Genomic DNA, 22813 nt, shown 5'->3' on the forward strand with positions numbered 1-22813 from the left:
ATGACAGCCCCCCCCATACACGGTGATTTTGCTTTGGTCTCCATAGGCTAGCAGTGGGGATGGACACCTGAGAATTCCTAAACAGATCTTGGAAAACTCTAGATGGACGACAAACTGGAAAACACTCTGGGAAGGTGGGCTGGAGAGAATGGTCTTTCGATAGGAGAATACTTGGCGAATTTGTAGGCTACAAAGAACGAAAAAGAAAAACACTGGGTGAAAAGCTCAACGAAAGAGGTATAGGGATGCTAGTGGATCCTGGGGGAGCTGTCCCAGCCGTCTTGGGGACACATGAGGGTTGTCGTGCCTAGTAGGTGCTTTGTGTTCTGAGAGGGCTATGCCAGAGTCCGAGATCAGGATTTAGAACAGTGTGAGGTGTGGCAGGAGCTAACAAGCGTGGTTCTGAGGTGAGCATCGGGGTGCCCCGCTGGAGACTGGAAAGTATTTGGGGAAGGAGGGGCGTGGCCGGGTGCCTGTCCAGGGAGCGAGGCAGGTCCTCCGCAGCAGCGGCGGAGTGGCCGGGAGTGGGTCCGGTTGCGCCGTCCGGAGGTGGGCGGGAGGTCGGGCGGTAAGGGCCGAGGTTAGCGCTGGGCTCTCGCCACCGGGGCTGCGCGCGGCGGGGGGGGGGGGGGCGGCGGCACGAGCTCGGCGGCGGGCGGGCGGGCCGGGAGGAGGCGGCGGCTCGCAGGAGAACATGAATCAGCGGCGGCGGCGGCGGCGGCGGCGGCGGCTGTGGAAGGAGCGCGGTGGCCCAGCCGCAGCCCCGGGGACTCCTCGCCGCTGACGGCGGCGGCCGCGGCTCTAGGTGGCCGCGGGTCCGGGACGCCCCGGCCGAGCGCCGCCCCCCGCCCCTCCCGCCGGCCGCCCGCCCCTCCTCCGCCGCCCTCCTCTCGGCGCTCGCGGGCCGGGCCCGGCATGGTGCGGCGTCGCCGCCGATGGCGCTGAGGCGGAGCATGGGGCGGCCGGGGCTCCGGCCGCTGCTGCTGGCGGGGCTGGCTGCTCTGCTGCTCCCCGGGTCCGCGGCCGCAGGTAGGGGTGGCCTGGGAGGCGGGAAGCGGGGGCCTGCTGAGCGGCACGGCTGAGGGGCGCAGCCCAGGGACGGCAGCGGGCGAGACCCGGGCCTGGGCCGGCCAGAGGTTGGGGTCGGTGGCCGGGGCTGGAAGGCCGAGGCTAGGACGCAGCGGGTGTTGGCTGCCAGAGCTCCGGCCGCGGCCCCTGCCCCCAACTTTCTCGCACCCGGGGCCGGCTGGGTGCAAAGGAAGGGAGTGGGGGGTGTGGGCAACTGGGGGTGCTTAGGACTGTATTTTCCCGCCTCTCTGTTCCTAGTTGTTTGCTCCCTTTTCCCCAGTCCCGAGGACCCATTTTGCCTTCCGCACACCACCGCTCCCCACCCCACCCCCGGTCCCACTTTGAAACTACAGGGTCTGGGTTTGAGCACCCAGGGTTGTGAAGGTGCTGGATTCTAAAATACCTCTGCCCGTACTCTATCTAGTTCCTGAGGTCCTTGGCGCTCCCGGAAACCCGAATGTTGAACAGCTTGGGTTGGGTGAAGGTTACTGCTCCTGGTGAAGATTAGCTTTACGTTGCCACTTAGCCACTGAGGCATTTCCCTGGAGGCAGGAGGGCAGCACCTTTGTCCACAAGTTCACACTGCACACATCTGGAACTGCTGGGTGTAGAAGAGGTGTGAAGCTCTGCTTCCTTGTCCTGCGAGGGTGAACGGGTAGGGTAGAGACAGGGGCCCCGGCAGCCCCCCATCCAGTTAGCATTTCTTAAAAACTGAGTTCTTTGCCACATTAGCCTCGCAAGGAAAGGAAGGTAAAGAGGGAAAGCATTTGCACGCTTCGAGGTGCGTATCTGATGCTCAGAAAGCCCAGGAATTTACCTAAGGTTACACAGTAAAGAGCAGAAAGAACAGTAGGTCTGGATTTCTTTAATGCAGATTGTTCACCTGCCCATCTGTTTAAAAACATAGCAGGAGGGTGTGTGGGGGCGTGTGTTTATGTGTGTCCACCCTTGCCTGAGGAGGGTAAGATTCTGATAAGTGGGCGCTGTGGATGCCAAGGTAGCTCCGGGGTCTTGGGGCTTCTGCTTAGGGCCCCACCCCTCCCTCCTGCCTCCCGGCTTCCTAGCACCCGCCCCAGCACACATTCAGGTATTAATAGAGCAGGCGGCTGCCAGGAAGGCTGCCATGTGTTTGATCTGACGTGGTTTTGTAGCCATATGTTCTCCACTTCAGGGGAGCACTCCCTCCTTCCTTTCCTCAGCCTCCCTTCATGTTACAGGGTGGAGTCTGGGATACTGGCAGCAGTTCCTGGGCTTGACTGACACCCCCGGCAGAGAGCTGGCAGCCTGTTGCACTGGTTGGGTAGAGCAGTCAGGCCCAGGACAGTGCCTGCTCAGGGAGGTGACAAGTCTCCACAGCTTCAGCTGGGTTTGCCTTCCGGTGATTGGGCAGTAGGGAGGTATGGGGAGGAAGTCTTTGGTGCTAAGGGAACTGGGTGATACCTGAAAACTATAAGTCTTGTCATACCCTCTCTTCCAGCCTGGGTTCAGGCCGCCTTCCTTGCCACAGAATCCTGCCTTTGCTTCCTTGGCACTGAGAATGAATCTTCTAGCATAGACACTGCTGTCTAGAAGAGAACGAATGGGAGATGTTCCCAGAGACAAGGGCCATTTCGATCATACTGACACATCCCCTTTCCTATCCTTCAGGCCTGAAGCTCATGGGAGCCCCAGTGAAGATGACGGTGTCTCAGGGGCAGCCAGTGAGGCTCAACTGCAGCGTGGAGGGGATGGAGGACCCCGACATACACTGGATGAAGGATGGCACCGTGGTCCAGAATGCAAGCCAGATGTCCATCTCAATTAGCGAGCACAGCTGGATTGGCTTACTCAGGTGCAGGCTGTGTGGGAGGGAGTGGGAGGACAGCTTGGGGGACAGCCAGCCTGAGCCTTGAGAATTGAAGCTGATGTCTAGAGGTCTGTGGTCTTAAAATTTGGCAAACTGTGGAACCTTCTAGAAAGTGGCCAGGCTAAACCCATGAAGTCTGCTCAGAGGAGTTGCCCCTCTGTTTTTCCGACAGGGTCTCACTAGCACTGGTTGGCTTCTAGCTCACCCTCTTTGTGTAAACAAGTCTAGTCTCAAACTCACAGTCCATTTGTCTCGGCGTCAAGGGTGCTGGGATGAAAGGATGTGCTTCTCTTGCCTCTGAGAAGTAAGCCTAATATCTTGTTTCCACAGCCTAAAGTCAGCGGAGCGGTCTGACGCCGGCCTGTACTGGTGCCAGGTGAAGGATGGGGAAGAAACCAAGATCTCTCAGTCAGTGTGGCTCACTGTTGAAGGTGAGGAGGCAGGACTTGCAGTAGGGGCCGTTTGGCTTGGAGCTAGGACCTACAACTCTGCAGAAGAGAATTCAGTCAGTGTAAGCCGGACTGCCCTACTGCCTTCTGTGGCCTAGGCCAATGGATCTCAACCTTCCCAATGCTGTGACCCTTTAATACAGTTCCTCATGTTGTGGTGACTCCCCAACCATAATTATTTTTGTTGTTGTTGCTACTTCATAACTGTAATCTTGCTATCATGAACTGCAATGCAAATATTTTTGGAGATAGGGGTTTGCCAAAGGGGTCTCGACCCAGAGGTTGAGAACCACTTCAGTAGGCTCATCCAGCCCTCAAGGACCCTGGATGAGTCTGGATGTTTAGGAACCACGGAGGCCGCTAGGACCCACAGTTTCTGACGTCCAGTCTGTTTCAGCTTTCTGTCAAGCATTCATCAGAAGCTGGACCTTGTTCTGCCAAGTGGACCTACCAAAAGGGGGAGGGTGTGGGGGAGGGGAAGGAGGCTCCGCAGCTGCTGGAGCTCAGAACTGTGCAGCCCTGGAAAACAAAGTGACTAAGAAAGTAACAAAGGCCCCTGAACTGGAGCTGGGGCCTGCCTGCAGAACTCCACTTAAGCTCCACCCCCGCCCCTCCCAGGGTGCTCCTCCCCCACCTCCCTACCCCAGCCTCTCCCGTACTCTGAGAAGGGCTGTCAGAGCAGGTCTGGGATGGAACTGTGGGGGCCGGCAGCAGAGTCTGCCTTGCCTAAGGGGGCAGCAGAAAAGGAAGATGAGGAAACCGAAGCCCACTCCGCCCCCTCCCCACACCTGACGCTTGTGTGCCGCTGACCCATTCATGCCGGTCCTGTGCCGACTGCCGGGTACAGAGTACTTCAGATGGAAATGAACGCGAGATTTGAGCAGTAGGAAGCTAAGAGGTGGCGAGGCTAACTCCCCCTCACTTTTTCTCCCTCAGGTGTGCCATTCTTCACGGTGGAACCAAAAGATCTGGCGGTGCCACCCAATGCCCCCTTTCAGCTGTCTTGTGAGGCAGTGGGTCCTCCAGAACCCGTCACCATTTTCTGGTGGAGAGGACCCACTAAGGTTGGGGGGCCTGCTCCTTCTCCCTCGGTTTTAAATGTGACAGGTGAGCAGCTTTAGGAGGGGGCTTTGAACCAAGAGTGAGCCGGGTCAGTCCTGGGGGAGCACTACAGCGTTGGAATCTGCATAACTCTGAGTTTGTCCATTGAGGGGCCAGAGCAAATCCCAATGTGAGGATGTGAGCCAGGCCCTTGTCGAGCTCGAGCTCGGTCTGTGTGCTCTGCCGGCCAGGTGGGTTGACTTGGTGTGATCCTGCTGTGTGGTTACCGAGGGTGCTGGGGCCTCCTTGCCTCACCCACAACAGTCTGCTCCTTGCACAGCTGGCCATGAGAGCAGAATTATATGAGATCAGGGACACCCATCCTCCCCCATCCCCAGGGAAGGAGCCAGAAGCCAGCCCACGCAGAGCTAGGGAGGAGTGTCTGACAAACTGGGAGCAGACTGGCTCAGGCTATAGAAAGGGAAATGGGGGAGGGTAAAGGGGAGAGGGAGGCCAGCACAGAAATGCAGGGCCTCACCTGATGGGCCTTTCTAGAAAGTTTCCTGAATAACCGTATCTGTTCATATCCCATACAGTTAGGCCCCAAGCAGCTGCATCCCACATTCTCCTAGACTTCTCCAAGAACCTGAGCATAGCCATCACGTGTTTGTGAGATTCACTGATCTGAGAAACTAAATGTGCTGTTTCCAGATGAGTCTGAGCATGACAGGGAAGTCCCCAGGGATTTGCATCTTGATAGAGGTACTGTAGGACCTGCTGGTGCCAAGGCGGGACCTGTTCAGAGAGGAGGAGGCTGGTTCGCAGCTTCCAGCTTCCCTCTACGTGTGCGTGGTTAGGACCCTCAGGCAGTCAGTCAGCCCTGAAATAATAAGCACTCAGTGGAACTCCTCCTGCATGTACCACACTGTGCTGGGCACCGTGGGGAATGGAAGGAAAACAAAGACTTGAGGATGGTTGGGCTGACAAGACACAGACACGGGGAGCTGAGTCTTACAAAGCCGAGTCTCCAGATTCGACAGTGACAGGGTGGAGAACAAAAGGGCTCTGGTGTGCACCATCAGGGAGTTGCCAGAAAAGGGAGGTGCCCTGTGCTGCTTGTGGGAGATGGGATTAAGGTGGGAGGCACCGTTAGAACATTTCTCCAAGCTCTCACTGTGCACAGTGCACTTTAAATCTGTTACTTTAAAATTCTCCCATTCATCAGATGGGGAAACAGCACCACCTAAGCCTTTTAGACTGCAGAGTCCTCGCTCCATTCCACCATACCCCGCTGTCCAGCCCCTTCCTTTGGCTAGAGGGACTTCTCAGATGCTCTGGAAAGAGCCTGAGTTGAAGTCCCCCCTTTCCTAAACTCAGACTCAGTGGGAGTTGCCGCTTGGGGGACTGACTGAGGTTTTCTGGCCCCAGGAGTCACCCAGCGCACAGAGTTTTCTTGTGAAGCTCACAATATAAAAGGCCTGGCCACTTCCCGACCTGCCATTGTTCGCCTCCAAGGTAGGGGGACACAGGCGGGGCGGGAGGGATGGGGTGTTGAGAGGGGACGGGGCTGTCTCCGCCAGCTGTCAAGCAGTAGAACTGGCTGGCTCTCCAGCATGCCGCAGCTCTGCAGGGGCCTCCAGGTGAGGAGTAGTTGGCATAGCTCCCATTCCTAGTGGGAGCACCTGAGACCCTGCCACAGCTGAGACAGGAATAGAATCCTGACGTCACAGCAGATTTCCCATCACGAAGCAGAGTCCCTGGGAGGGAGGGAGGGAGGGAGCGAGCCAGCAGGAGATGGTCAAGGCTTTTATTCAACCTTGTTTCTGTCTTCTATAGAAGGAATGGGGGTGGGGCCGAGTCTAGTCGATGACAGAGGGTACCCAAAGTGTTGGTGCAGAGGAGGAGGAGGGAAAGAGGGAGAGGGGGAGGGAGGAGGGGAGGGGGAAGCCTGTATGCAAAGGCACGTATCTGTGGAAGTCGGGCACTTGCCTGTTTCTCCTTTTGTAGTCCCAGAACACCCCTCTCCCTCTTATTCTTTGGTCAGGGTCCTTTATTTGGGTAGCCAGCCTCTTCTCACAGCCTAGGTGAACTACAGTGCACTACCGGTGTCTGGTTTATGCACCCCTATGCCTTGGATGGGCTGATTAGCAATCTTTAGGAGGTGCTCCAGCCCTTAGAACGAAATCAAGCCTCGACTCCCATGCCTTCCTCCCTCCCCTCATATTTTCACTCTGCACTGACACTAAGTCCCCATCCACAGCACCGCCTGCAGCTCCTTTCAACATCACAGTAACAACGGTCTCCAGCTACAACGCTAGCGTGGCCTGGGTGCCAGGGGCTGACGGCTTAGCTCTGCTGCATTCCTGTACGGTCCAGGTAGGCTGAGCCCAGCACAGCGGCCCATTGTCCACTGGCTCTGCTCCTTTGGCTGCACTTGTAATAGTGTTGTCACACTCACTAGGCCTGCCTGGAGACTGGGTGCTCTGTCCGTTACTTCAGTAGCGGACGCTGCAGACAGGCTTCAGGCCTGTGCCTTCTTTATGCTAGAAAGCGGATCATAGCCGAAAGCGGATCATAGCCGGGCAGTAGTGGCACACACCTTTAATCCCAACACTTGGGAGGCAGAGGCAGGTGAATTTCTGAGTTCGATCCAGGACAGCCAGGGCAACACAGAGAAACCCTGTCTCGAAACCCCCCCCCCCCCAAAAAAAAAAAAGAAAGAAAGGAAGAAAGAAAGAAAGAAAGAAAGAAAGAAAGAAAGAAAGCAAGCGGCTCAGAGTAGGCTTGGGTGTCTGGAAGAGTATTTTTTTTCCTTCTATCAATTTTCCCCTTTCAATGTTAAGAATCAAACCCAAGCCTGTCATATACTAGGCAAACTCTGTACCAGCACGAAGATCAAGGAGTTTTTCTTTTAACATAGCTGATATTCCTCCCTCTCACATCCTGCCATTGTCCCTAAAGAGAACAAGAGGACGAGAAAGGGTGCTGAGGCCTGGTGGAATTTGTTTGTTTTTCTGTGCTGGGAGTAGACCCAGGGCTCTGTGCTGCTAAGCAAGCAGCCTGTGCCTGTGTATTCCAGTCCTTTAGTAAGAACTTTTGAAACTCTTCTAATCTTGTCCCCTAGACAGGATGGGCCCTCTCCTGCCTTTATCCTGGCCACAGCCCTTTGTCACAAGGGCAGAGTCTTCAGGGCTAAGGGACCAGCTTCCCTGGTTCATCCTTACTGCCACAGAAAACTCTACACTCAGAATGTCTTGCCCTGGCTGGCTGCTCTGGGTCTGAGTCCGAGGCCTGAATGGGCCTCTTCTCTGGCTTATCCTTCCAGAGGTAGACCTTGCTGTGATGTGTGTACCCTCTGTGTCTGATGACTGCCACTGGGGGTAGTGGGCGGGGAACAGCCCGCAGTGCTCACATCCATGTACTGTCCACCTGCGTCTGGTCTGTGTGCTGAAGGCTTCTTCCTAAGGCCCAGCTCTCCCCGGTTCTGGAGGGGGAGTGTCTTGGAAATGTAGCTAAGTTAGTCAAGAGCTTGCTTAGCAGGTAGGAAGCCCTGGACTCCATCCCCAGCACCACCTACAATCTGGCGTTGTGTCACTTCCTATCCCAGCACTCAGGCAGTTCTAGGGTATTCTTGGCTATAGAATGGATTCAAGGCTGGCCTGAGCTCCTGAGACCACCTTAGAGGAAGGGGGAGGGAGGAGAGAGACTGTGACAATGAGAAGAAACTAGGCTAAGGATATAGTGCAATGGAATGGCACGTGTCTGGCTTACGTAAAGCCTGTACGTGATCCCCAGTACTTCTGAATAAATAAGTAAATAAATAAATGTACTGGATGATTTTTAATGTTTAAGTATTGAACCATGGAGTATAAGGAGTTGTGCGTGTTGAGAGTTGGGGATGTCAAGGATTGAACTCAGGGCTTTTTTGAACTAACATTGAGTGGGTATTCTGCTACTAAACTTGCCTCCCCTGGCACGCACAAAGGCCTTCCTTTGTGTACTTGCTCTGGGCCCCTGGATGTAAGGTGAGAAGCTGGCTCACCGTGCTCTCTGTCCCCCATTCTTCTCACTCAGAGAAGCTCTGATCTTTGGGGCAAAGAGTAAACAGAGACGGCAGATACCCTGGAACAGTCAAGCACTAAGTGCAAATAGACAAGCAGAGCTTTCTGGAGTTGCTGAGACATAGAGAAAGTGACACTAGCCTGGCATAGTGGGGCATGCTTTTAATCCCAGCACTCAGGAGGCAGAGGGAGGCAGATCTCTGAGTGTGAGGCCAGCGTGGTCTACAGAGTGAGTTCCAGAACAGCCAGGGCTACACAGTGAGATCCTGTCTTGACTCCCTGCTCCGTGCTGGGTACTGAACTCAGTGCCTTGCCCATGACCAGTCTACCACGTGAGCTTGCATTCAGTCTCAGAGTAAGAAGGACTTCTGTAGGAACAGTGGGTCATTCCAAGAAAGGAATAGTATCTGCAAAATGCAGAGGGTGAACCTGCTATGGTCTTGGAGTGGAGACAAATTGGGGCAGGTGTTTGCTGACAGACTTAGAGGAAACATTTGTTCAAGCCCCCATGCCATGCCTATCCTGTCTTCTATCTCCTCTCAGAAACCTGACTCCTTATCTAATCTCATCGGTTTAATCTCATCATTGTGCTTTTCTGTTTGTTTGTTTGTTTGTTTTGTTTTCTGAAGGTGGCACACGTCCCAGGAGAATGGGAGGCCCTTGCTGTTGTGGTCCCTGTGCCACCCTTTACCTGCCTGCTTCGGAACTTGGCCCCTGCCACCAACTACAGCCTCAGGGTGCGCTGTGCCAACGCCTTGGGCCCTTCTCCCTATGGCGACTGGGTGCCCTTTCAGACGAAGGGCCTAGGTAAGGAACTAACTCAGCAAGATGGGCAGGCCTGGAGAGGGAAGGCAGCATTCGTTCAGTGAGCACTTACTGAACACCGACTGCATGCTACTGCATCCCACTCTGGATCTAGTTCTTATAGGAGGAACAGATAGAGCAGCAAACTGGAAGAAGACAGGGTAGTATATGAATATCCAGGGTGCCCAAGCAAAATCCCTTAGAGAGGACTAGAATACAGTTCATTGGTTGACCCCTTAGCTAGAGGTTCAATCCCCAGTACCCCCCGAAAAAGAAAAGATCCTGCTGGGATGGCCAACCTGACATTGTGACCAAGATTATCCATAAAGCTCAGGCTGGAGAGCCACAGAATTTAGTTAAAAGAGAAAATTCATATTTTAAGTAAGTGTATGATTTGTTCATTCATAAGGCTCCTGGGCTCTGGGTTGGAAAGGCCTGGGTGACTGAGGCATGAGTAAGGCCTGCAGAATACAAAGGAGCTGTATAAATATTTTGTGGGAAAGTGCAGCAAGGTAAGGACACAGCAAGTCCGAGAACACTGCCCAGGAGTCGGCATGTTCTCTGCTTGTTAAATGAGGCTGGGTGGGGGAAGGGCAAAGCAGTACCAGGGTGGTGAAGAGTCACGCTGTAGAGATGTGGGGGCTGGGCCGCTTCTGTCCTGCCCAGCACAGGGCATGCTAGCAGTTGCAGCTGGGAGGCAAGCCCTTTCCTTATCCTCTGCTTTCTGAGCTGTTCAGCTCTTGGTTTGTGTGGGATAATGATGGTAGGGAAGGCAGGGACTCCTCAGAGCTTGTTTTCTTTGGGTACAGCACCAGCCAGAGCTCCTCAGAATCTCCACGCCATTCGTACCGACTCAGGCCTTATCCTGGAATGGGAGGAAGTGATTCCTGAAGACCCTGGGGAAGGCCCTCTAGGACCTTATAAGCTGTCCTGGGTCCAAGAAAATGGAACCCAGGTAAGGGAGACAGTTCCTTCTGCTTCCCCACCCTGTACTTCTGAGACTCAGAAGAACTTTAGGGTGTCTCTGGAGGGTCTGGGGCTCCCACAGACAGCCCCAGGGAATACCACCCACCTCCTGGCAAGTCAAGCTAGCTCCCTGTCTTTTGGTTTGTCTCTCTGGGATAGCCCTGTGGCCACTTTGTATGCAAATCAGAAAGCCAACCCTGTCCCTGCAAGGGAGGGGGGCAGCTGGGGACAGATAAGGCTTTGTCCAGTCCCAGCTCTACTTCCTGTCATCCTCTTGTATTGAGGTTTGTTTATGTTTCAGAGAGGCCTCTCCCCTTCAGTCCAGGGCAGGAATGTGGTGACTCCCAGGGAGCTGTGTTCTACAGCCCCTAACACTCTCTGTGGCCCTCAGGTTCCCTGATTCCTTAGCTGAACTTTCTTCTGCCCTCCCAGCCCAGCTAGAGGCTTGCTCAGGCTCAATGTGAGGGTGGGGCTTTTCCTGGCTATAGGATGAGCTGATGGTGGATGGGACGAGGGCCAATCTGACCGACTGGGATCCCCAGAAGGACCTGATTTTGCGTGTGTGTGCCTCCAATGCAATTGGTGATGGGCCCTGGAGTCAACCACTGGTGGTGTCGTCTCATGACCATGCAGGTAAGGCACGCAGGCATTGGGTGCAAGGCTTTCAGGGACTACACTGACTGATAGGAGGAGGCTAATGACACACACACACACACACAGACACTATTAAAGAGTCAAGCAGTTGAGAATTTGGTTACACTGCAGGTGACAGCACTGAGAACCTGTCACTGCTCAGGTACAAACTCTTGGATCTTTGAGGTCTTTTTGATTTGACACTCTGCGTAGCTTAGGAAATCTTTTGGCAAGGCTAGGTGAGGTGGCCATCCTGGGAAAGTTCTAAAAGGACATTTTGGTGTCAGCTTGGCACATGACATTGCCTTTCCTCTCACAGGGAGGCAGGGGCCTCCCCACAGCCGCACATCCTGGGTGCCTGTGGTCCTGGGTGTGCTCACCGCCCTGATCACAGCTGCTGCCTTGGCCCTCATCCTGCTTCGGAAGAGGCGCAAGGAGACACGGTTCGGGTAAGGAAGTGGGACGGAGGCCAGTGAAGTAGGTGTAACAGAGGGCCTGGTCATTTACCGGAAGTCCTGGTTTCTCTTTAGGCAAGCCTTTGACAGTGTCATGGCCCGAGGGGAGCCAGCTGTACACTTCCGGGCAGCCCGATCTTTCAATCGAGAAAGGCCTGAACGCATTGAGGCCACATGTGAGTGCTGGAGCATCATAGAAGGGAGGAGACAGGCTATCTTGTGTCCCTACCTTTTACCAACATTTATCCAGCTAAGGTGCCTGTGCCCTGATAAGTCCCAGAGTAATGAAGAGGGACACCCTAAATTGCTTGGTGGGGCTTATCACCACAATGTGGAGATCCAGGCTCTGTTGAGGGCAGAAAGCTGGGCGGAGATGGTAGGCTGGAGTGTGGATTCAACTACAGCTCCGCTTCCCTCTCACCTCCTCCCTGCAGTGGAGAGCCTGGGCATCAGCGATGAATTGAAGGAAAAGCTGGAGGATGTCCTCATTCCAGAGCAGCAGTTCACCCTCGGCCGGATGTTGGGCAAAGGTGTGGGGGTTGTGGGGACTAGCATGAGTTTTTCCTCTCCGCATGGATTGTTCAGTTGCCTCCAGGGTGTGAATGTGGGTCAGCGCCTATAAACAAGATAGACCTATGGTGCCTGATTTAGGGGTTTTACAAGGAATCATGGGTAGAGGCAAGGAGACATTCCCAACAGTGACTCCTCTAAGAGCCTTAATTGATGATTTTATGACCCTATGAAGAGTTGCCTGAGAGAAGAAGGGGGAGGGAGCCTGAGGTATCTCGCCCTGTCCACTGATTTCTTGCTTAGGGGAGTTTGGATCGGTGAGGGAGGCCCAGCTGAAGCAGGAAGATGGATCCTTTGTGAAAGTGGCTGTGAAGATGCTGAAGGGTGAGTTAGACAATAGGCTTCGATGCCAGGTCTGGGAGAGGGTAAAGAGAGTGACTGATCTGGTGCAGGCGCCACTCTGCCTGAGATTTCCCAAGAAGCTACTCAGCACTAGCAGGGATGCTGACTGCGCCACGTGAATAATTCAAAAGCATGAGCCCACGCAAAGCTTCGTGCCCCAGCCTTGCTCCCTGTCAGCGGGGACTGCGGGAACTGCGTTCACTCAGGTGATTACAGCTGTGATTGGTGGAGCTCCTGAGCTGCCAAAACCTAAGGGAAAGGCCAACTTCCTAAAGGGAAGTCTCTGCACAGGGAGGTTGAGGTAGGGATTGGTACAAGTTTGAGACCATCCTGGCCAATGTAGTGAGACCTAAAAGAAAAGTTTAAAAACTCAAGCCTGGAGTGGTGATTCCAGTACTTGTGAGGAGTAAGGCAGAATGATCGCAAGTCTGAGACCAGGCTAAACAGCAGAGTGAGCCCTGGATCAAACAATCAAAGGATAAAAAAGTGAATTGGGGGGCTGGAGAGAGCTCAGCAGTTAAGAACACTGACTGCTCTTCCGAAGGTCCTGAGTTCAAATCACAGCAACCACATGGTGGCTCACAACCATCCGTAATGAGATCTGACACCCTCTTCTGGTGTGTCTGAAGACAGCGACAGTGTACTTATATATAAAAATAAATAAATCTTTGGGCCAGAGTGAGTAGAGGTCCCGAGTTCAATTCCTAGCAACCACATGATGGCTTACAACCATCTGTACAGCTACAGTGTACTCATATACATAAAATAAATAAATCTTTGGGCCAGAGTGAATAGAGGTCCCGAGTTCAATTCCCAGCAACCACATGATGGCTTACAACCATCTGTACAGCTACAGTGTACTCTTATACATAAAATAAATAAATCTTTAAAATAAAAAAAGTGAATTGGGGCCGGGCGGTGGTGGCGCACGCCTGTAATCCCAGCACTCTGGGAGGCAGAGGCAGGCGGATTTCTGAGTTCGAGGCCAGCCTGGTCTACAGAGTGAGTTCCAGGACAGTCAGGGCTACACAGAGAAACCCTGTCTCGAAAACAAACCAAAAAAAAAAGTGACTTGGGAAATGTTAGCAGGTATAGAAATGTTAGGCCGCAGCAGCCCCTGGCCCCCTGTGACGCCCAGGGCTTCTCTGAGTCTTAGGAGTCCCGGGAGGGGACCAGGGAGGAGACCAGGGAATGGCAAGTCTTGTCTCCCTTCCTTTCTCCCAGCTGACATCATTGCCTCAAGCGACATAGAAGAGTTCCTCAGAGAAGCAGCCTGCATGAAGGAGTTTGACCATCCTCACGTGGCCAAGCTTGTTGGTGAGCCCATTTGGAGGAGGCAGATATAGAATGGGGCTAAAAATATGCTCCACCAACGTGAGAGGGCAGCCTGGAGGAGAAAAGTTTGGCTACCCAGTGAGCAAGCAGGTAGTTAGCGAGGTCCTATCTGAAATCTGGCTGGAAGGAGCTGAGCTTGGAACTGCTCATGTGGGTGGAGGGGAACCAGACAAGAGGTGCCGAGAGCAGGGGCCAGCAGGCAGAGCACAGCCCTTCGTGATTGTCCCCTGCAGGAGTGACAGTGCCAGGCTAGAGACGAAGCCAGCAGGTAGGGAGGGCCTGTGGCAGACGCCTGGCTGTCCTTAGGCCTTCCTGTGCCCAGTTCTTGACTCTCCCCTGTCTCCCAGGGGTGAGCCTCCGGAGCAGGGCTAAAGGTCGCCTCCCTATCCCCATGGTCATCTTGCCCTTCATGAAGCACGGAGACTTGCATGCCTTTCTGCTCGCCTCCCGAATTGGGGAGAATCCTTTTGTGAGTGTCTCAGGTGGGGGTGGCCCGGAGGAACTGGGTGGGAGACAGGTGCCTGGAAAAGGGAGAGAACCTGGGGAGAGGAGGCTTGCCGGGCAGGGGCAGGGCGTGGGGAGCCGGGCAGGGGCAGGGCGCGGGAAGCCGGTGGGGAGAAAAGCCATCTAAACTGCTTCCCTTTTCCCTCTTGAAACCCTGCTGGGGATTTTAGGTCAGGCAAAGACCTTTTGGGAAGAAATTTGATTCTGCAGCCCTTTGTCAGGCTTGCCACAGCTTCTGTAGATGGTCCATGGTCCCCCATCTCCTTTTTGGTGATTCTTACGATAGTCTTTAGGCTTTCTGGCTAGAGAATTTTGTTTACTCCACACAGAGTGGGGAGGTTCAACCTGATCTTGCCCTGTCTGCCTACCAGAACCTGCCCCTCCAGACCCTGGTCCGGTTCATGGTGGACATTGCCTGTGGCATGGAGTACCTGAGCTCCCGAAACTTCATCCACCGAGACCTAGCAGCTCGGAATTGCATGTAGGAATTCTGGTGGCCTGGTGGGTGGGAGGCAGCTAGTGCCTCCTGGCTTGGCTAGAACCTCCTATGCATGGGGATAGCCTAGCTTTAATAAGGCTCTGAGCATGAGGAAGACTGAGTCTGTCTTCCAACACCTCTCCCAGGCTGGCCGAGGACATGACAGTGTGTGTGGCTGACTTTGGACTCTCCCGGAAGATCTATAGCGGGGACTATTATCGTCAGGGCTGTGCCTCCAAACTGCCCGTGAAGTGGCTGGCCCTGGAGAGCCTGGCTGACAACTTGTATACTGTACACAGTGATGTGGTGAGCAGGGTGGCCCAGTGGGGATTGGTAATGTGACTAGGGTGGATTAGTATGTGGGTGGGTGTGCAGGACCCAAAAAGGACCACCAGAGTTCTGCTCTTTGAGCTTTAGCTGTCTAGTTATGAGACCCTTGAATCCTGGGATTCGGCTTTGCTTGGCTCAGAAAACCTGGTAACATTTCTCCCCAACTCTGATTCTATACCAGTGGGCCTTCGGGGTGACCATGTGGGAGATCATGACTCGTGGGCAGACGCCATATGCTGGCATTGAAAATGCTGAGATTTACAACTACCTCATCGGCGGGAACCGCCTGAAGCAGCCTCCGGAGTGCATGGAGGAAGTGTGAGTATCCTGGGTGCTGGGTTATGGAAGGAGTTTGGCTCGTGGCTGCCCCTGGAGCAGCTCAGAACCTCCTCCTGACGTCTGTTTGTCCTCCTTTTGGGCCTCGTAGTTGGATGTGCGGATTGATCTCTACCCCATATCACATATTTTCCCTGAAGCTCCGTGTTTTCTCCTCCCCGCCCCATTCTCTCTCCACCCCCTTTTGTTTTCTGGATGGGAAAATGTTGTTGAGACGCTGTCCCTGGGCAGCTCAGGTTGGCACTGTGGAGTGACAGCTGTGAACCATCAGGCCTGGCTCTTACCCCACATCTGCTCTTTCCTGTCCGTTGTTTCCAGTCTTTGGGGAAAAACAGGAGCTGTGAAAGGCAGGGGACAGTTGAGCAGGAGCCCAGGTTTCCTTGTCACCTTTGGGAAGCTAGCTCGTCTACAAGCCTGGCTCTAGCACCCTGTGGGCCTTGGAAGAACAAGCAGCCTGTGACTTTCTTTTCTCAGCCAGGACACGCTGGGGAGGGAGCTGGGCTTCCCCCTTGGTCTCAGCTTTCCCTTAAAGAAGGGTCCTGAGATCCTGGGAAGAAGGAAACCAACCTCAGAGCTACCAGCCCAAAGTACTGTGGAGCAGGCCAGCATAGTGTAAACAAACCCTTTTGACAGGGTGACATAATTGTCACTGACCCTGGCTGGGCCCTTCAGGTGTTCTCCCAGGCAGTCTTCCTCTCACCCTATAAGGAAAAGGCGTATTTTCTCCATTTTGTGCATGAGGAAATAGGATTAAAGAGGTTAAATAACATGGTCTGCGTCACACAGCTATTATGTGAATAAGTTAGTACTCAAACCTAGATCCTTGTGGCCTTAGTATTTATGCTCCGAACCCTGAAATCAACTGTGTTTAGTCTGTTCTAGTATTACTGCCTGGCTCCAGTCAAGACAGAGTAGAATGGTCCAGGGGAATCAATCCATGCTCCTTTTGGGATGTGCGGGCTTAGGTCTCCGGCGTGTTCCAGCCATGAGCAGCAGGTGGAAGCCGACCTTGAGTGGCAGCGGCCTTCTCGGGGCAGGGGTTGGAGGAACCTGGAGCCCGGGCACCAAACCAAAAAAATTGATTATTTATTTGTTTGCTTATTTATTGTGGTGCTAGGAATCAAACTTAGGAACTGTATTTGAGGAGCAAGTGCTCCACCACAGAGCGCACCCAGCCCCTCACTCACTTCAGACAGTCTGTGTGCGCTGCCAGCCCTGCCCACTGTTCTGTTAGCAGAGCTCAGGGCACTGTTATGCTGAAAGCTCGGATCTCCTTGTGGCTGCACTGGACCTCAGCCCTCTTCTAGAGCTGCAGAAGCTGCCTCTGAGGAGCAGTAGGGACAGAGCCTGGCTCAGCCTTCTCCCAGACAGGAGCTGCTGTTGTCAATGAAGGGTGGGCGGGCACTGGCCTCCCACCAGGCAGCCTGGTGGAAGGGTGCCAGTTGGCTTGTAACACGGCCTTGAGAATTCTATCTCAGTCTGGCCATGTAGCCTGGTTCTGGACCATTCCCACAGCCTGCCTGGAGTCTGGCATGATTCTTCTGCCATTGGAACCCCCATTAGGAAGGCTTATTTGTGAGACAGTACTTGGGGCTTTTGCCATGGACAAAAGACAGGTATTGTTGATTGCACTTTGTCTCATATCTTCCCCAGAAGGGGAGTGTGTGTGTGTGTGTGTGTGTGTGTGTGTGTGTGTATGTGTGTGTGTGAGAGAGAGAGAGAGAGAGAGAGCTCTAAGAATTTGTAAGGATAGAGAAAGAAGTGCAGGTGGGGTATTCTTGGCAGAGAAAGAGGACTGGAAACTTTTCTGAAAATGTAAGCATACATGAGTGGTTGCTGCCTCATGTGTACTTGGGACAAAAGAGGGAATATATTTGTCTGCCCCTCAAAAGATAACCCTGAGTCTGGGGTCTGGGATATTGTCACTCAGCGATAGAGTACTTGCTTAATACACACTAGGTCCTAGGTCAAAAAACAAGAAAAAAACAATCCTGACTCCAGTCTTTTTATGTAAGACAAAAGTTCTTTTGTTTTAGTCCCCTCCTGAGACAGCTCAGAAGAAAGCTGGGCACTAGCTCCTGTGGCTTCAAGTCGTAGTTCTGTGACTTTGAGGAATTTGTTTGAGATGGTCTCACTTATTTTAGACCGACTGAAACCAGCTATATAGCTGAGAGGTACCCTAGACTTAATCCTCCTGCCTCCACCTCCCAAGTGCCAGAATCCCAGCAGTGTAGCAGTTATCAGGTACTAGAGGTACCTGGGCCTCTGTTCACACTGGGCAAACATCCTACCAACTGACTGCATTCCAGCCCTGTCTTTTATTTCTTGAAATGGCTTTGCCATGTTGCTTTAGCTGACCTCATACTCAAACTCTATCTTAAGCCTGCCTCACACTAGTGCCAGGCCTCTTGCCTCTACCTCCTGAGAGGTTACAGGTATGCACCCCATGAAAGCCTGCTTTGTTACTTGCTACTTCATTAAGGGTTTTTTGCATATTCTTTTCTATTACTATTATTAATTTATTTACTTCACATCCCAATCACATCTGGTCCTCCCAGTCCCTCCTCTCGCCTCCCCTCCCTCTCCCTTTCTCCTCAGAGAAGGAGAGGCATCCTATAGGTAGCAACCCACCTTGGCTTATCAAGTTGCAGTAGCACTAATATTTTTTAAAGATTTATTTTTAAGCTGGGTGGTGGCATAGACCTGTAATCTCAGTACTCAGGAGGCAGAGGCAGGTATCGAACTTGGGTACCTCGCAAAAGCACTACTTAGAACTGCTAAGCCATCTCTCCATGCTTCAATTTCTGTATTTTCAAGTAGGAACTGTTAAATGTAGGGCTGGCAGGATGGCTGAGCAGGTAAAGGTGCTTCCTGCCACGCCAGAAGGCCGAAGTTTGATCCCAAGGACCTACATGGTGGAAGGGAAGAACCAGTGCCTGAAACTTCCTCTGACTTCCAGCAAGTGTGCTGCGGTCCACGCATGAGGTCATGAGCATGTATGCATTTACACACACACACACACACACACACACACACACTAAATGCATTTAACCTGATGCGTAGTTAAACTTCTACAGCAGTGTTAAAGAATCGCTTTCCCAGCCTGGTAATGGCACATCCCTTCAATCTCAGCACTAGGGAGGCAGAGGCAGGTGGATCTCTGAGGCCAGCCTGGTCTACAGCGTGAGCTCGTTTTCCCGTCTTGATGTCATGTGATTAAGAGGCCCTCTGCTTTGTGGCTGCTATGTCCCTTCTCCTACCTCAGGTATGATCTCATGTACCAGTGCTGGAGTGCCGACCCAAAGCAGCGCCCGAGCTTCACGTGCCTACGGATGGAACTGGAGAACATTCTGGGCCACCTATCTGTGCTGTCCACCAGCCAGGACCCCTTGTACATCAACATTGAGAGAGCTGAGCAGTCTACTGAGAGTGGCAGCCCAGAGCTGCCCTGTGGAGAGCAGTCCAGCAGCGAGGCAGGGGATAGCAGTGGCGCAGGGGCAGTAGGTGGCATCCCCAGTGACTGTCGGTACATCTTCAGCCCTGGAGGGTTGGCTGAGACACCAGGGCAGCCTGAGCAGCAGCCAGAAAGCCCCCTCAACGAGAACCAGAGGCTGTTGTTGCTGCAGCAAGGGCTACTGCCTCACAGTAGCTGTTAACCCACAGGCAGAGGCCCACTGGGGCCCCCTGGCTCTGCCGGCCGCTGTGCTGGCTCACTAGGCCCAGTCTGATCACAGCCCAGGCAGCAAGGTCTGGAGGCTCCTGTGGTAGCCCTCCCACGCTGTGCTGGCGCCTGGACTGACCAAACTGCCCAATCCCAGTTCTTCCTGCAGCCACTCTGGCCAGCCTGGCATCAGTTCAGGCCTTGGCTTAGAGGAGGTGAGCCAGAGCTGGTTGCCTGAACGCAGGCAGCTGGCAGGAGGGGAGGGTGGCTATGTTTCCATGGGTACCATGGGTGTGGATGGCAGTAAGGGAGGGTAGCAACAGCCTCGTGGGCCCCTACCCTCCTGGCTGAGCTGCTCCTACTTTAGTGCATGCTTGGAGCCGCCTGCAGCCTGGAGCTCAGCACTGCCCACCACACTTGGGCTTAAATGCCAGGTTTGCCCCTCTAAGTCATAAAGAGATGTCCAAGTATTGTTCCCTTTTAGGTGACGATTAGGAAGGGATTGGCACACTTGGGTCCCTAAGGCCTGTGGCAGGAAATGGTGGGATATTCTCAGGTCCGAATCCTCATCACCTTCCTGATTCCCTACCCTGCTAAGGCCTGGAACTGGCTGGGTGGCTCTGAGGCATGCAGGAGGACAAAAGGCTACAGAGATCCGACTTCTAAAGGCAGGGTCTGAGTCTGGCGGGTAGAGGGGTGCTAAGGGGCTGGCTCAGGAGTCAGGCATTTCAGGACCTCTCCAAGCTTCTACAGTATGTCTGAGCATGCTACCAAGCCCCAAATATCCCAAAAGTAACAGAGGCAGTTTTGTCTGAGCCCAGTCCTTCCACATGTGACTCTTAGGTCTACCTTACTCTCTAAATGGATATCCCCGTTTGCCCCAAGTCTCCAGAGAGAAATACTCCTGATGGCTGGTGTGGGTAAGAAAAGTTCCTGGAACCAGGGCTGGGATCAAGGCACCATCTCCTCCTGGAATGCATGAGGAGGCTCTTGGGCAGGCTCTCGCTGTTAGGAACATTTCCAAGCTATTAAGTTGCTGTTTCAAAACAAATAAAATTGAAACATAAAGAATCAAAGCTTTGTTTGGTTTTTAAAGTTACTAATATTGGTTGTTTGGCGTTTTTTGTTGTTTTGAGACAGTGTCTTAGCTAGGTATCCCTAGCTGGTCTGGAACTCACAGAGATGGACCTGCCTGTTCTGAGTGCTGGGATTAAAGGCATGTACTACCATGCCCAAAACCAAATCTTTGTCTTTTAAATGTTTACTTTTTCCCCTTTTGAATCACAAAACAATGAAGCATCTTTGCATAAAGTCTAGAAGGGACTAGCCGAAGGGTAGACAGATATCTTTATGTGATATGATTAAGGAAACCTTTTTCTTCCTGTATTGTACATTTTCTGAGTTAAACACCATGTTCTTCTCATAAGCAGATTAGACCCCAGTAACTCTTGCCATGTTAAAGATAATACAGAATTTTTGTAGACAACTACACAAAAGTGTAGCATGTCTGTAACCCACCACCCACTGGACCCTGGGAAATGCAAACATTTTGACATTTAAGTTGGAACAGAGGCTCCCTATGCCCGCTGCCAGCCGTGTCCCTGGGTCCTCATCTCCTCATCCCTGCGGAGCCTGGGAACCAGAAAGATGAGCCTCTCAAGATTAGAAATACCAGAAGCAAAGCTGCTTCCCAGTATTTCCACCTGCAACCTAGTTTCAGTGTGAGCTCCTGGCTTCCTGCAATGGGAGGCATGTAGATCGTGCCTCTGCTGGAACGGAAACTGGGAGAGGCCAAGCCACAGCCCTGCTGGCTGAGGGCAAAGGAATGAGGTAGGCCCCTTCCCGGAGCAAGTGTCCTGAAAAACCTGTTGCTGGTTCTACAGGTCAGGTTCCCACATAGCTAATGAGACTTGAATTAAATTAAAAGCAAGTAGCTTTTCAAATATTTCTTACTGTGATTAGCTTTAACTGTTAAAGTGGTGTGTGTGTGTGTGTGTGTGTGTGTGTGTGTGTGTGTGTAAGTCCCTGCTTCTCAAGTAATTCTTTTCGAGGAACCTGGCATGTGCTAGATAACTGTGGCTGGGCTCTTCCAATACAGTGTTCCCAGAGGTAAGAATTTAACCTCCACACTCTAGGACAGGAAAGAGGCAGAGGACTCCCCAGGATCCAGATAGGAACTGGGGGGGGGGTAGCTGAGTGACCACCTCTTCCCAGCATTCCTGGGGCACCTTTAAATGGGTAGCTTTTCTTTCTTTCTTTCTTTCTTTCTTTCTTTCTTTCTTTCTTTCTTTCTTTCTTTCTTTCTTTCTCTCTCTCTCTCTCTCTCTCTTCTCTTCTCTTTCTTTCTCTTTCTCCCTTTCCTTCCTTCCTTCCTTCTTTCTCCCTTTCCTTCCTTTCTTCTTTCTCCCTTTCCTTCCTTCCTTCCTTCCTTCCTTCCTTCCTTCCTTCCTTCCTTCCTTCCTTCCTTCTCTCTCTCTCTCTTTCTTTCTTTCTTTCTTTTTTTTCTTTCTTTTCTTTCTTTCATCTGTTATGTTTAAGGCCAGCCTTGTGAGTTCTAGGACAGCCAGAGCTACCCAGAGGAACCCTGACTCAAAACAAAACAAAACGTGTGTTACTACAGTTTTTCTTAGTTTCTTTGTTTTTGTTTAACTGTGTTGCTCTAGCTGATCTGGAACTCACTATGCGCACCAGGCTAGCCTCAAACACTGACCTGCCTCTGTCTTCCTAATGCTGGGATTAAAATCTTGTGCCACCACACCCAGCTCTTCCCTGCTTTTTTTTTTTTTTAATTTGGTTTTTTTTTTTTGAGACAGGGTTTCTCTGTGTAGCCCTGGCTGTCCTGGAACTCACTCTGTAGACCAGGCTGGCCTCGATCTCAGAAATCTGCCTGCCTCTGCCTCCCAGAGTGCTGGGATTACAGGCATGCGCCACCACTGCCCAGCTCTTCCCTGCTTTTTAAAAATCTTTCTCTTCTCTTTTTTTCTGCTTTTCGAAACAGAGTTTCTCTGTGTAGTCCTGGCTGTCCTGGAACTCACTCTGTAAAATAGGTTAGCCTTCAACTGCTTCTGCCCCCCAAATGTTGGGATTAAAGGTGTGCTCTACCCCAGCCAATTTTAAACCCTGACTCTTTTTTTAAAGATTTATTTATTTATTTATTTATTTATTTAATGTATATATGAGTTATGCCATAGCTGTCTTCAGACACATCTCTCCAGCCCCCTTATTTTCTTAACAAGTTCTCACTATGTAGCCCAGACTGGTCTCAAACCAAAAGTCCTGCTAACTCCACCTCCCATGTGCTGGGATTACAGGCGCGCAGGGCCTCTTCTGCTCTAGCCCGTGTTTCTGGCCTGCTCACACTCACTGTAGGCGCTGCTGCTGGGCTGTATCAAGGACTGAGCTGCATTAATAATTCGGAGATGTGCAGTGAGTTTTTAAAAAGACTTTACATGATTATTTAATAATGTAATACAAATGGAAAAGCAGGAGACAAATGTAATCCCTGTATTAAAGTTTAATCTTTTATTTTCTTTTAATATTTTTATTTATTATTTGCATAATTGCAGAAGACTTGAGTTTGATTCCCAACACCCATGCAAGTTATCTCACAAGAGCTTGTAACCATAGCTTTGGGGAGATCATATGCCTCTGGCCTTCTAGGGTGATTGCACTCACATGCACATACCTACAGTAACATACACAAATGTACACAATAAAAAAAAAGATACATATAAGGAGTGGTGAGATGGCTCAGCAATTAAGAGCACTGGCTGCTCTTTAAGAGGACCTGAGTTCAATTCCCAGCACCCACATGGTATCACAACCAGATCTGTAACTCCAATTCCAGAGGATCCAGCATCTTCTTCTGGCCTCTGTTGGGCCTCGGGCATGCATGTCCTATAAAGACATACATGTGTACATATAGAATTAAGTC

At 52.3% G+C, this 22813-nt stretch overlaps 1 protein-coding gene across 1 annotated transcript; it reads left to right on the top strand.

The window, feature by feature from the left end:
• Nucleotides 1-722: 722 nt before the first annotated feature.
• Tyro3 (TYRO3 protein tyrosine kinase) lies at nt 723-19947 on the top strand. The gene is made up of 19 exons (XM_052183289.1): nt 723-1029; nt 2716-2899; nt 3245-3345; nt 4300-4470; nt 5833-5919; nt 6665-6780; nt 9095-9272; nt 10079-10224; nt 10724-10868; nt 11188-11317; nt 11399-11499; nt 11758-11853; nt 12137-12217; nt 13460-13552; nt 13918-14039; nt 14446-14555; nt 14699-14858; nt 15064-15200; nt 18484-19947. The coding sequence occupies exons 1-19, from the start codon at nt 936-938 to the stop codon at nt 18872-18874; spliced, it is 2643 nt and encodes an 880-aa protein (XP_052039249.1). The 5' UTR covers nt 723-935; the 3' UTR covers nt 18875-19947.
• Nucleotides 19948-22813: the final 2866 nt, after the last annotated feature.

The sequence above is a fragment of the Apodemus sylvaticus genome, chromosome 5 (assembly GCF_947179515.1).
Source record: "Apodemus sylvaticus chromosome 5, mApoSyl1.1, whole genome shotgun sequence".
NCBI classification, from domain to species: Eukaryota; Metazoa; Chordata; class Mammalia; order Rodentia; family Muridae; genus Apodemus; species Apodemus sylvaticus.